Source organism: Phalaenopsis equestris, unplaced genomic scaffold (assembly GCF_001263595.1).
Source record: "Phalaenopsis equestris unplaced genomic scaffold, ASM126359v1 Scaffold000458, whole genome shotgun sequence".
Lineage (NCBI taxonomy): Eukaryota > Viridiplantae > Streptophyta > Magnoliopsida > Asparagales > Orchidaceae > Phalaenopsis > Phalaenopsis equestris.
The window spans coordinates 41,857-57,517 of record NW_018164899.1 but is presented as its reverse complement, the minus strand read 5'-3'; the positions used below and the strand labels follow the sequence as shown (position 1 = coordinate 57,517).

Here is a 15,661-nt window from a genome sequence, read left to right as displayed (position 1 = left end):
GTTTTCCCTATCACACACTCTTATATATATATATATATATATATATATATATATATATATATATATATTTGTGCGCACTCTTTCTATATTCATACAAAATAAATTACATTTTTGCAAAGTAGTACTTTTTATTATTTTCTTTTTCAATATGAGATAATGTTAGAGATCAATCTTTGATACATATTAGCAATGATTTAATAGACCAATTGTCAAAAAAAGATAAATGATGTACAACATTTTCTCCCTATTTTCTTACTATTCTAAGTGGTCGCTTGAATTTTGCCCTTGTAAATGAAAAAATACAAGTTCAATGCACTAACAACATAAGTAGCTAGAGATACATGCCCTGAAGACCATAATACACCATCCTTATTTTATGATCCAGTGATTACAGTACAACAAAGTTTACAACACAAAAAAAAAGCCTTATTTCATCTTATTAGCCCAAATCATATGCTATGGCACACAATCTTGTCATCTTTACAGCACAAGAGCATGCAAAGAGCAGTGACTAGCACATTAGAAAACAAGATGCTTCACTGTGATATTGCAGAACTCAAACTTAAGTAGAGTTAATTTTGAGTGTCAGCTTATATGTTAGAATCCATCGGTAATTGCTTAGGTATTGATCATTGAATGAAAATCCTAAAGCACATTTGATGGTGCCAAAAAATAGCAACTTTTCCACCCATTAGAAGTGTAGATGTAAAACAGTTGGGGAGTAAAAAAACACTGAATACCATGATGACGCTATCTTATTTTCATGTTAAAATGCATGTTATGTCAACCTAGCAATAATCTAAGTACAAGGCTTTATTCAAATGCCACAATAGATGGCCCCCTAGTCATTACTGTGGAAATAAGAACGGCAAACTTACAACAACCTCAACGCACTTCTAACAATACCGTCCATACGCACTACTCTTCCATAGAAAATTTATCTTTCAAATGTTCATGATTCTCAACTTTGTTAAACATACATTAAAATGGTTTTCATAGATAAATACATACATACAAGAAAAACTTTTTCTCTTTGTTCTGCTAGGTTAGCTTTCTATTTGTATGAAACTAAATACATGGATAAATAGAGTTCTAATAGTAAAGAGGTCAATAAACGACAAGAACTTTAAATTTGATAGTTCTGCAACTCACATCTTGAATGTTCACAATATCATGTAAATCAACCCCAGCTTGAAGCCCATCAAGAAGGCCTTGACAATAGTTGTAGAAATAGTCCGGATCATCACAAACAGAGAATGCATGAACCTGCTTTATCAAGCACAAACTGCCTAAAAGTAAAAATATCAGAAGGGATCAACCAAGCAACTAAGATTAGTATTAACATACTTTCGATTGCAAATTGCTTAATGTAGATCCAAGAGCAAGGCCAGCAATAGTACCCCCACTACAAATAGCAAGAAGAAGGCCAAATGAAAGAATGTTGTAAGCATTGAAAGCTTCCATAAGACGTAAGCATAATAGAAAATTGTACTACATGTGGCTGATTAGAAGTATGAAAAATAATTCGAATGATGCATGAGAGGGAAAAATAATAAAGGACCCATCACAGCATAGATTGTGTTGATCCATAATACATGCTTGAGAAAAAGTTAACAGCTACCTATAGGTTAACCTTCCATCTTAAGAAAATGAGATATTGAGGTGTTCTTATAAAGTAGGGAGACATAAGAAAAGGAAATTGACATCTAGTTTCACAAGGTGCAATTGTTATATAAAACTGATATGATAATTATAATCCAAGTGCTATGCATTTAAATTTCATCTTTAGATTGATGCATGGTGGTTGCTCAATCATGCAATATTAGAGAGTGTTAGAAGTTATATTAGGATTTTATTTGTTTCCTATTATTTCATCTTTATATATTTCCTTTTATTTCCGGCAAGTTATATGAGTTTTTGTTTTAGGTTTATTTCATTTGATTTTTATAATCGTGTTATTTCTTTCTTAAGTTTAGAATTCTAGTAGGTTGTGTTTAAGCCAATATTCCATATCAATAAAAGTAATCCACTCATTCTCCAAACTAACATGGTATCAAAGCAACAGAACTTACCCTAGCCGACGAACCTCCACCTGCCTGACTAAATCCCCTTCCTACAGCAGGAACTCCTCCCTATGGGCCCCTTTTCTCCCTGTAGGCCTCCTTCCTGGCTTTTTCCTGCAGCAGAAATCTACCTTCTATTTGAAAATCTATGTCAAAGCCATGTAGTTTAAAGTTCAAGAGTAGGGGGGGTCCATATATTATTAACCTTGAATTTTTCTTCACTTCAACGGAAAATCTCAGAAGCTTACACCTAGGCTTCAGAATTTTTTAATACTTTATCAAGTTCCAGATCCAAACAATTGTTAACTTTTAGTAAATAAAATACCTCTTTCTGCATGTATTGCTAACTCATATACTCTAAGCACAATTTCTTAATTTTTTTCCACTAGATGTTTTTGCCTTAAATTGTTGTTGAAGCATAAATTTGAAATATATTAAAAATGCACCTTTTAATACTCTTTTAATCACACAATTTTTAGAGGAATTTTAAATTTAATAGGAGTAAATTTTATAAATGTATTCCATGGAAAGTGAAATTTCTTCCTTTAATCTCTAAACAGAGTCCGAAGCACTGGCTTTAAAAAAAGCATTTTCCTGATTAAAGATAATGATGATATTGAAAATGTGTCCTAATCAAGCTTCCCATTACAAGCAATTGAATTATGAACACAAATTTTGCAGTTGGCATTAAGTCTTTCACCAGTAGCTGTAAAACACATATGGATAAGCATCATAGTGTACAATTTTGAGAATCTTGTCACATAGTGGTATATGTGTGGGCTTCGAAAATTCGGACCACTCCCCAAAATTTCAAATTTTATTGTTTTTATTGTTGAGAGTTTTGAGGGTCAAATTTTTAGAAGGCAAATGAAAGAGTAGATAAAACACTAACCAGAGATTTTTCCCTCATTTTGCAAGAGTCGCGACCCGACCCGAGGCTTAGAATTAACTAAGACAGTAACAGACGGTCATACGGTGGGAACTAAATTTTCCATCTTTATTTTTTATAACTATTAACAAATGAAAAAGTCGCTAGTCAAATTAACTTAAAATAATTTAAATTTACCTCGTTACTAGTTATCTGCATCTTCTATAAATGATTTCTCTTCTACTGCTTCATCTTTTAATCAATCATTTAAACCTGAATTTTTAGTTTGAAAAAAATAAAAGTGAGTTGAACAGGCTAGTGAATACTCATACTTCTAAACTACAGCAATGCAGGGTAAGAAAAATCAAAATGCATGTCAATTAAACTTTTTAATAAATCAATATAAACATTTACCGGTTACCCAATATGATGTAATTCAATGAATATTATTATATCAACAACATATCAATATCATTATATGTCTATATAACTATCATAAGAACACCCTCTGAATATTTGTATCAAGTAAGGTACATCAATATCAATATCATTTTTCATATACATGCACGAGCACCGTAGTGTTCCCCCACTAGTACAATAAATGGTGACTCCATCAAAGTCAATCATGCACATGAAAGAATAAAATAATAACAATTCATTTCATTTGCATAACAGTTAATATTTTTATACATAATTTAATAATAAATTAAACAAAGTTGAGCACACAGTTCATTCTTATAATATGAACAAAAATTCATTACACCATAAATCATGAGCATGCAGTACTATAACAATGATAGTAAATGCATTCGATCGAGAAAAAATAAAATATTATTATAGCAAAAAAATATAAATACTCACATCGATGTTGATTAACTTATTATTTGTTTTATCTTGACGTCGATTAAAATCCTAAAATAAACATGATATTCAGGTTATTAAAATTTAATTTATTTCATTTATACAAATTTAATAAATTATAATATTTTAATATTTTAATTAGTTATTAGGTATTAAATTTTCTTTGAACATGCACAAAAGGATGCAACTCATAGTTGCTAAAAATAAGAAGAATCGAACTAAGTAACTTGGACTTGTAATTCTTTTATTGGTAAATTATTAGACTCATTAACTTGAGTCCATACGAGGAGGATCGAACTAGTTGGGTAGGATTGACAATCATATTTTATAGATATTTATTGATTTTCAAAATATGACTATTTGAGTGCAAATTTGGTCTTAACCCGTGCAACGTGCCTAAGTTATTCATTGCAACATTTAAAAATTTAGCTTGAGCCCATGTGGGTGGATGTTTTTGAAATTGTGCACACCATTCAAGTGTGAAACTTATAATCATAAATATTTCTCTTAATCATATACATATTCATTATTCATATGAATGCACGTTAACTTGACATATCACTGGAATGTAGTTATGACATTTGAGCACTTTATAGCAACATTTAGCATAATCGGGGATTATAATTGCACATTTTTAAAATTACTAGCACATATATTAATGTCATATATTAAAGTTCGGAGTATGTCTTCAAATATGAAAACATGTTTGAAAATCTTTGAAATTTTACTGACTACTGTGTTATCCCATTAAAATGCATGCACATAGATTGAAATGCTCGAACAATTACTTGAAAAGATCATAACACATCTGTACGAATCTCAAAGCATTGCCCCTAAACTGAATATTGACTTAGAGCTTATAAGATCATTTAAAATTTTGCAAGCTTATTTGTTAATTTTATATTAAGCCATGCACAAAATCACGTTGACTTTTCAAAAGGCCACCTTCTGTTTGCGTGTGTGTTAGAATTGCAAATCATGTAGCTAATTTTTAAATTTTAAAAGCCACAGATTTAAATTATTTTTAAATCCTAGTAGCCTAATTTTAAATTCAATTTCAAACCCTAAGATTCTAAGCCTGAAGAAATCAATTTTAAATTTTTTTTTAAGATTTAGAATCCTAAATTTTAAAAACCAAAATTTTAATTTTTTTAAGCACTAGGTGCCATGCTTGAGAAGCCTAATTTGAATTGATTTTGAAGCCCTAAGAGCCTAAAATTTAAAAGTTCAAATTTTTAAATAATTTTGTAAGTTTAAATAATTAAAAATTTTGAGTTATTTAACAAAATTAAATTGTCCAAAAAACATTAATTTATTTGCATGCCCAAATTCACCCATTAATTTGGCAGTCTCCTAATGCCAACTCCAATCAGAAGGCATTAGAAGAATATCAATATTCACAATTGTCTTAAAAGACTTTTTAGTGGATGTCGTGAGACACTGCAACCGGGGAGCAAAAACAGAGTAATTAAGTTACAGTCTTAAACAACGTAATAGACTTTCAAAGCGTAATAGGCATTCAATTTGCCAGCAGTAAGGTTAAATCACATGTAAGCATCTCCACGAGTGGTGCTTTACTTTCTCCGAACAATATTTAATTAACAAGGACGATCACTCGCATTTTTAGGACGAGTATTTTAAATCCCCTAATTTTATGAAAATTTTCCAAATGAGCAAGCAATTTCCGCGAACTGTAGTTAATTCCCAAGAATGCTACTCGAGCTTCCTTGAATGGATATTTTAAAAAGTTGTCCTATTGCCCCATTTTTATACCTTCTCGAATGAGACCGGCAATGACGATCAATGGTAATCAACGAGACAACAAATAATTAAAATAAAAATACAAATGCAGATTTTTTTCTTTTCTTCTTTTTTTTATGCAATACACGCGAAGAAAAATGAGTAAAGTAGGAATAACGAAAAGTAGATCGGATGGATTGTCATGCCCAAAAGCAAAGCAAAACTATCAATCATGATTGGAGGATTTGTCTCTCCCCCTCCCCTTGGTTCTAGGAATGGAGTCCAACAACAAACTATGAAGTGGGCTTCCACCCGCGACGATCAAACAGTAATCCTGTAGATTCTAGAGATGAGACATTCCTTTTTTCTTTTTCTTAGATTTATAAATCTATCATTCATCTTCCACTTGCTGATCCAACTGATTGTATATTGAAATTTTAGTAGAGAGCTCACGTTGATCTTGGCATTCTACCCATGCATGAGAACCTTCCCCAGCAGAAATAAGTGGTGCCAACTTATTATGGTGAGCTTCCAATACAACCAAATGAGAGGGATTAGGGATCTCAATATGCTTGCATAAAGGTGGGTTCTCATCAGGTTCATTGGGAGCAATATTAGGCTGTGTAGAAATGCTTCCATTGTGAGGAATGGGGTCTGTCTGATTAACATTTGTACTAACAGGTTCCAATAAAGTTGTAGGATCTAAGTTGCCTTTTTGGTATTACTAGTAGAATTCACATGTTGAAGAATCAAGAATTCCTTTGTGTTTTGTTCTAAAACTGCACTGTCGGAAATACCATGATCAGGAATAGATGATTTCTTTGCATATTGTTCATCCATAGGATTATCAATGTCCAGCTGTATTGGAATATTAGGTTTCAACTTTGGGTGTAATCTAAAACATTTATCATGTGTGTGGCCAAACAACTTACAATAATTGCAGTAGTAAGATTTTTGTTCCATAATGATTTGTTGTCAGTAACCATTATGAGCAGTGTCAAACCAGATTTCTTCTACACTGGAAGTGTAATATCACTCTATTAAAATCCTTGCAATAGAAGACCTTAACAAATCAAAGGTAGAAATGTCTTGTTTATCAAGAATAACCCCGATAGCATATAGTACTTGATAGTTGAAGAAGTGAAACTCGAGTCCAGGTAATTTAAACCATATAGGCACAATGAGAGGTTCTTGAATTGGATCAAAGTCATGGGATCATTTAAGCAATTTCATATCTTTGCCCTCATCAATTTAAATGTATTTCATTGAGCATTTAAGCAATTTCATATCTTTGCCCTCAATTTAAATGTATTTCATTGAGCATATCTTTGCATAGTATTCTTCTTTACTCGGCTGTATCATAACATGTTTTTCATCAAAGAGGGCAACTTTCAGTCTCCAACTAACTTGAAATCTTCAAACACTTTCCTGATAGTCTCCATCTTGGGGTGACCCAATTTGAACTTTCCAATCAGAGTAAATTTATAATTTTCAACAAGGGTTAAAATTTCAGTGTCAGAAAAACATGGGGCCCGTTTGGGGCAGCTTATAAGTGCGGGCGGCGTTTTGAAAACTTCGTTGTCCTGTTTGGTTCGCATTTATTCCCAGCTTATCGAAAACAGCGTTGTTAAAATTGTAAAAGACACGGCCCACGGGACAACCCCCACGGGCCAAGTTTTCAATCGGATTAATACTCCCGTGACCCCACCCTCCTCATACACATTCGCCCTCATCTAGCATTTCTCCTTTGCATTTTGCATGATCTAAGCGATCCTCCTCTTACAATCCGGTGCGTTTTCCCTCTTCATTCTTCGGCATCTTCACTTCTTCGGCATTTACTTTTTCGGCATTTGTACTCCTGCATTTCTCTCAACAGGTATAACTCTTTCTTCGCATGTCTCATCTTCCTTCTTCGTCCTTTACAGTCGTTCAAAAAATGCGGTTAGATCTCTTTTTTTTGTTTTTTTTTCTGTGGATATGAAAAGCGGCAGATAAGTAATTTCTGTGGATGTGCACAATGACAGTACTTCGTAAAATATTGATGATAATTTTTTTTTAATTGAACTGCAATCACAATTGTTTTCCTGACTAGAGATTTGGAATTTACCTCCTGTTTTCGTTGACAAAGAGTTGAATGTAGAAACTTGGTATGTTGCAATTTACACCATGTTTGTGTGGAGGAATACTCTTTGACATGAATGCAGAAATTTGGTAGATATATATGGGTCGCAGTGAAAGTATACACATCTTATCTTTCAATGTCATTTTGCTCTTTTATCTTTAGCACATGTTGAACCATATAGATGTGAAATTACTAGATCTTACTCATTACTTGCGGTTCAAGTTGTGGCCATCAGATTTGGCTTGAGAAAATTTCAAGAATTTTCAGGAATGACTGTATAAATGATGATATTATTCTGATTTTTTGTTAGCTTTTTGTCTTTTGGAAGCTTCACATACATATCACGCGATCCATATAGATTTACATATCTAAAACCTAGACTTCAATTTATACATATTTGCCAGTTACCTATGCTTCAAAAGGTGTGTTTCACCTAATAAAAGTTTTTGTAGACGTATTTTTGGTGATCTCAAAGATTTAGGCAATAAAAAACTAAAAAAGAGGTTTGTACAGGTGTTATACCAATTTAAACACAAAGGAATCGGGTGGTTCTTATGTCAAATTTTCCTTTTTTGGTTTATTTAAAGTATTTTCTGATTGAAATATGGAGCCAAAATGAAATTATGATATTTCCAAATAAACATATATTCATCATTAAGAAAGCTTTTGAAGAGTAAAATGATTTTTTGTTTTCCTATGCATTCCAAAAATTGGTTATGGTTAATGCGACTTTGATGAGAAATTTTTTTTCTTTTTTCATCAATATTATTAGCGTTCACATGTCTACCACATAAATATTTATCTCTCAGTTGAGACATTTCTTGCTATAAAAAGAAATATTTTTTGCTTATCCGTTAATCTGACAGAACTCAATGAGTAAAGCTAAAGAGGTTGAATCATCGGTCATGTGGAATAGAGAGGTCAGTACTATATTTTGTGATCTATGTCTGAGGGATGTCGAGGTGGGAAATAGACCCACCACTTATTTTAACAAGGAAGGGTGACAAAATCTCATGGTTAAATTTAAGGAAGTGACCGGTTTAGAGAGAAGTTCTCAAGCATATGAATTACTATGCTTAAAAAGGGTGAAGTTCTCATATTAGTAAGAGAGAGTCTAGCATATGAATTGCTTTAAAACAGTGAAGTTCTCAAGCATATGTATTATTTTAGACTTGTCCAGGTTTCAGGTTCTTATTGTTTAGCAGAAAAGTTGCAGAGAGGTTGAAGCTAATTTTTACTTCTTCAACTTATATTGTATGTGCCTATATTTTAAGTTATAACTATGCTTAACGTTATTAATTTGTTGTCTGCATGGGTTCAGCAAGAGGTTTTCTGAAGCAATGGTTATGTTTTTGTCTGTTGTGGTTTTCTAGCAAGAGGTTTTTTTGTCTGTTATGCTGCAGAATTCTCATTTTGTTGCCATCCTATACAATTTGGGACAGATTAATTGTATGTACCTGGAATTTGGAAAGGTCACTTCCAGAACTGAATGAGTTTAATATTAAGAATGAGAATGATTATAGAGTTGGGGAGTTTGAGCATGTGCATATCTTGCTCTGATACCGATTAGAATAAATTTATATTCGGTTGGCCAAAGATATCTATTAGAAACAATAACTATTTTAGCTATTTATAGCTTCTGAGATGGAGCATGCACACATTTTTCCTTAGATGGAGTATACTTTGATACTTTTTATATAAAGCGGGGTATCTGAAGCCTTGGAAACCTGCAACCCTCACTGTTTGTTGATTAATGTGTTTCCATATTATAACCTACCAAGTATGTAACGGCTAGGACGGCCACAGAATTTTGTTATGGGCAACTGTTGCTTCCATACTTCTGGTAGTTTGAGAATTTTGTTCTGGGCAACCGTTGTTTTTATACTTGTGGGAGCTATTATAGATTCTTTCAAAGGCTTATTTTGTTGCTACGTAGAAAAGATTCTTGCTAAGTAGAAATTAAAATTCAGATGGGGGTTCAAGCTTATGAATTCCTTTGTTTGGACGAAATTAAAATTGAGATGCCTTCCTGGCATATGTCCTGTTGCTGGTATATATGTGGTAATACTGAGATTGGGTGGTAGTGCTTACAACTAGAGGGTTAATGATCTCTGAATACATTACTGCTGAAATTGGTTGGTAATGCTTAGAGATAGAAGGTTGATGATCTCTGAAATATACACATTTCTCCTTTTTAATGGGAGCAAATCACTATGTATTTTTTTGTTGTTACCTGATGTACCTGAAGTACCTGGTGTATGAATGATGCTTTGTGACAAAATATGAATGATGTCTGTTATGTGCATGGGTTAATTTGTTTTCGTTCCTGCTACTTCAAAGATATTTTCTGATTTTCTGAAACAATGGTTATGGCCAATTTGTTCTATTGGCTGGAATGAGATTGGACGACCACTGTTTTTTTTATCTTAAATGAAGCTTAAAATGGTTATGGTCAATGTTCTTTATTGGCTGGAATGAGATTACTTGCCTGTGTGTTTTCACTGTTTATTCAGGCACAAGCTCTTCATTGCAATGTGTAAGCTGAAGTTGTATTTGATTACTGATAATTGGACACTGAAACATTTAACTTTTTTTAATTATGAGCTTGTTGAGATCTTTACCTAATATGGATTTATCTTCTCTTAACTTTTTTTTTATTTTTTATGTCTACTGATTTTATTGAGATAACTGTGAAACAGCTTGAATGATAACAGAACTTTATTGTCGGCAACCGTTGCCTCCATAATTCGGTAAGTAAATTTTCTTTACTTCCTCTATTTATTGACTGATTAATTCTCATTTTAATATTTGCAGGACAATGAGTTCCAGATATTCAGGAAAGTCCGGGCAAGTGATGTGCCGCTGCGAGCTACCATCTTTGCTACTCATGTCACGTCAGCCACATAGCTACGAGCGACAATTCTACAGGCGTCCGCGGTGGGGACACAGAATGAAAGACTGCAAATTATTCAGGTGGGCAGACAATACGTCCGTTTCTACGATATCCCAACTGGACACTACGACTCGGAGTTCGACGGTGTCACAACTTGAGAACACTGCTTGTGGTTCGAGTACTTCCGTTTCTACGATATCCCAGTCAGACAACTTGCTTGGGGTTCTGGAGTGTCAGAACCAGACAACATTCGTCGTGATATGCTTCTACATTTTAAAGTCAATATTGTCATTTTTTTCCTTGTAATTTTAACATGTTATTTTTTTTTTTGTCTTATTATACTCAAATGTTATTTTTTTTTGTCTTATTATACTCAATATTAGTGTGTGAATATGTATTTCACTTTTGTATATGTAACTGTGCTTCTTTGATGTGACTGAAAATATTTGCGTTATATAAATGTAACTCAACTCTTTTGTATTTTTATGACTTAACATTTGAACTTCAATTTTACAAACTTATCACGTTCCAAATGAATTAATGTTATAATGCAATTTTTCGGTGGTCTGTATGTGTGTGTAGAATGAGTCTGAAGGGGGTTAATTGTTTCTAAAATATCTAACATGTATACATTGTCATTTTGTTGAGAAAATTACAAATTTTGTGTGACAGATTGTTCATTTAACTAAAAAAATCTGCAAATAAGTTGTTTACAAAATGCACAAACCAAACAGTTTATTTAGAAGAGGGGTAGATTGTTCATTTATTAAGAATCAACTGTTTTACAAACACACGAACCAAACAACCAGCCAGCTTATCCGGATTAGCTGTTTATCAATAAATTATCAGGATAAGTTGCTTATCAGCATAAGCTGGATATGCTGCAACTGCCTCAAACAGACCCTTAATTCTAGTTTACCCCTCTTTTTTCTTGCTTCTTTTATGACATTACAATTTCCCTATCTAGCAAATGAATCGTGATACATCTGCGGAAAAATTAAAGTATCCCCGAGTTGTAAAAGAGCACTGTCTTTGTCAATCACTGCAGCATAGGAGGGTTTGCCCGCATTCGGAGCAAGTTCAGTCGAAGGTGAGAGAGCTGCCATGAAAACAATCTAAACAAAAGAACCGCAAATGTCGTAAGAACAACAAGAGAAGGTCGACAAAAGATGGGGAGGAGGGTAGGCAGTTGAGGGTTGCTGCAAGATTTAGGTGGAGCCAAACTTCGCTAAAGATGAAGCTGATGGGCTAACCAGACTTGTAGTTGAAGCAATTGAGCGATTCAGAGGAACGAATAACATAGAAAAGCAATACAGATGTGCGGACAGTGCGGTTGAGCGATCCAGACGAGGCCGAAGTTGGTTAACACTGCCCTGATCCCATTGAAGTCAACACCACAAAGCCGCGACAACAACGATAAAGCATCCAACAACCACGAAGAAACGCAACGCAAAAGAATAGAAAGAACTCACCCAAATCAACTTTCGTCGAAACCCTAGAACGAAGGAACTTCATGTTCTCCAAAGCCGAATACCGCTTCTGCCTCCATGACTATATATATTATCTACTCATCTCATATATGTATCTCTAACTCTCCTTTATGCGTCAATATTAAGCTCAATAGTTTGAAGACTTATTAGAATTTTAGAATATTAGTATGCAAAATTCTGTATTAATTGCTTTGATTTGCATATACACATACATACATACTAATATATTAATAATAATCGAATAGGGTTGTTTCTATGATTTTGACTTAATGGTCGTATAACATCTTCAAACAAAACGAGAGAGAGAGAGAGAGGGTACGAGAGAAAGAACACGGAGATTGAGGTGAGAAAGAAGGAAGAAAAAGATAGAGAAGGGAAGAAATCAACGATTGCAAGTGTATGAGGCTTTGGAGAGAGATCAATCCGAGAAACTGATAAGATAGTTGTTAATGTTATAATTGTTATTTAAATAAATGATGTAATTAGTTAACTTAGTATTTTTAAAGCCTTGCGAGCTACCAAACTGCTCTACTCCGCGCTGAACGACTGGGAACTGATGGACGAAGAAAAATTGGATATGCCCCTCTACCATATCTATACAAATAGAATTTTATTCAATTAGGAAGTGTAGAAGACGATATTCATTTTGAGATTGGTAAAAGTTCGATGATATAGTGAAGTGGAGGTATAAACTTTATAGAGGTCACTTAATAATTAAAGTGAGTAATTATTATATTATATATACTAAATTAAGGTTTTATTAAATAAAAAACTACATTATTGATTCATATATCTGTTGTTATAATCAGAGACATGTTGTGAATTAAATAATTACTAAAATGAAAAAAAGGAAAATAGTGGTTTCAATGATCTTAAATGGAGTAATTAAAAGAGATGAAATGTAAAGGCACATGTATTTTATAATAATTTTTTAAATAAATATAATAAGTAATTTATTTGTATTTATTTTACGGACAACCAAACAAGCTCCTGTAACTTGAATACAAAACTTTTTATTTTACTTTACATGCTTAAAACCAAATAAAAAAAATAATTCCCCTGTATTTACTTTAAAGACAACCAAACTGCCAATAGAGACATAAAACACTGCATTCTCTTTTACTCTGAACTTTTTTTTTTTACATACAACCAAACAAACCCTAAGTAAATTAAGATTACCCCTAGATGGTACTGACAGGGAAAACAATTACTCGTGAGCAAATATTTCAGGGTTCCTACGAGTATAATTTTGAGGATACCTTCAGAAATGAGGTTAGTCCTGATATAACTTTTTAAAGAGATTAAAAGGACAAGTACTTCAATCGAAATGAGAAAAATTAAATTTAAAATGAAAGCTTACAATTGATTGAGTAATGAACTGTATTTTTTTTTGTCATTCAAACATAACATCTGCATATGAATTTAATGCATAATATGATTATAATTGCTCACTATCGTGAAAACTTATTGTTAAATTCAATTATTTTATTTAAGAAAAATTGTAGATTGATATGTTTGACAAGAGAGTTTTAGTTTACATAAAAACTACAACTGATAACTATTATGTTGTGACATGAATGTAGTTTTTTTTGTGCATCGTTTTTTTCCTTAAAAGTGTGCATTTGCATTAAAATATCAAAAGATTACAAAAACGTACAAAAGGGGTCGGCCCTACAAATATGGGCACGATCAAAAGAGATGAAAGAAAAAAGAAAATGTGAACTATCCACATTCCTAACAAAAAAAATACCATGTATAGCATTTTGAGCATAAGTATGGGCTACTATATTCTTAGTCTTATCTATATGTTTAATTAAGACTTGCTTGAAAAAAGACAAAAAGGAGAAGTCCTCCAAACCTTATGGTTGTATCTTCCAAGTGTTGGCATCTTTGGTTTATTGCAGTGAAGATATGATATTAAAATTTTCTTTTTCAATAATAATTATGTTAACTTTAAGCATCCATGGCTCTAAATAGTGGTGAATAGAAGGTATGGTTGGCAAGGTCCACACAAGCCGAATCCAAATGATCCATGGGTCGGCCCGCTGCAAAAACAAGATCACTATTTTCATCCCGAATAACAATGCCAATGGCACCCAAATAAAATGAGAGAAGGGCTCCATCTACCTTAATTTTAAATCAACGCAAAAGAGGGGGGGGGGGCGTCACTAGAAAGGATTTAGCAACAGTCTACCAAACTGAACAGTGTCCCATTGCTCCCGAAGTTGAAATTTATGTGTGGAGGCCAACGCTACATGGAAAGAAGAGGCAAGAATAGTGGGAGTGAGATGCTGCTATATGTTAAATGAGAGGTTATTTGCAGATTTTGTTGCTATTTCTGAATGTTTTGTTTTCATATAATGTAATTTGTGGTTTCTTAATTTTTTTCATATTGGAAGTCATAAAAATCAATGTAAAATAAATGAAATGTTGATACCGTCCAACTGCACTTCCAAACTTAGTTAATGCAAAGCTATCAGGTCGAATCGCAATAAAAGTTGTATCATAGAAATTAGGCTGGATCACAATAAAAAATCACTAAGTTGATGAAATTAATTCATAAATATATTAATGAAATGTTAAATATGTCTAATTATAATATTTCTTATGTTATTTCAGAAATATAAAAAATCAAGGGGAAAACGTTAGAGATAATATGATAGAATTTGATGCATATCCACAAATTATTGTTAATGTAGGTACTTTTTGTTGAGATGATAACTGCAGTGATTTGAGCGATTAGTAACTCTCATACTCAAGCAAGTTCTAGTGTACGAGACTCGATGGACAAGTATTTGATGTTATTTCAGTAAATGAGGCCACCTCTCTTTTCTAAAGGAAGTCCGATGGATGTTGAGAACTAACTGTTATGAGTGGAAAAAAATATTAGATGGGTTGTTTTGTTCTCTAAAGAGAATGGTTACATTAGCCACTTTTGCCTTAGAAGAAGCGGAGAGATGGTGGCGAGGTCCGTTGCAGGAGAAATTATGGGTAGCGTCGGCCACATAATATAGTGGAATAAGTTCACGACACTTTTAAAGACTGGTTTGAGTCACTTTCAACTACAAGGCAAATGGAAGATAAATTCATTAAACCATTGAAGCAAGATTGATCTATCATGCAGTATAAAGTTGAATTTAATATGTTTTTAAGGTATGTGCCTCAACTAATTACAAATGCAGAGAAGTGCCACTGATTTTTGCATGGGCTGAAGGTTGTGATTAGAAAGCCACTGATTTCTCTTAGGATCGATGATTATTCTATTTTGGTGGAGAGGGCCAAAATGATTTAGCTGGATTTAGAAGCTATTCAAAGAAGGATGGACTTTCAGAAGAGAAGAAATTCAGAGGGATTCAGGTCTCATCAGGGCTCTAAAGGAAGGCAGTCCTTCCAGTCAGAAAATACAAGTGCTAAGAAGCCAAATCCAGTAGTGTGGGCAGCCAAATTGAAATCAGAATGTGACAAGTGTGAGAGGTCACACAAAAGTGTCTTTCAGGATCCAACACTTGTTTTTTAGTGCCACAAATTAGGAAATATGACGAGGGTTTGCTCTAAAACAGGACAGATGGCCCTAGTTGATTCTAGGGGCAATACTACACTACCTTAGAGGAGTTTTGGCAAGTC

General features: G+C 33.2%; 1 protein-coding gene across 2 annotated transcripts in view; it reads right to left on the bottom strand.

Moving 5' to 3' along the window:
- The window catches only part of LOC110027872 (putative D-cysteine desulfhydrase 1, mitochondrial), a 68,357-nt gene that overhangs the window by 19,474 nt on the left and 33,222 nt on the right, over positions 1-15,661 (bottom strand). For both annotated transcript variants that reach the window (XR_002294383.1, XM_020729490.1), the window contains exons 7-8: positions 1,348-1,405; positions 1,153-1,266 (exon numbers count right to left, since the gene is read on the bottom strand). Coding sequence is in view for 1 of the 2 variants with exons in the window: in XM_020729490.1 (XP_020585149.1) it covers positions 1,153-1,266; positions 1,348-1,405 (172 nt within the window). In the remaining variant the exon portion in view is untranslated. The remainder of the gene's footprint in view (positions 1-1,152; positions 1,267-1,347; positions 1,406-15,661) is intronic.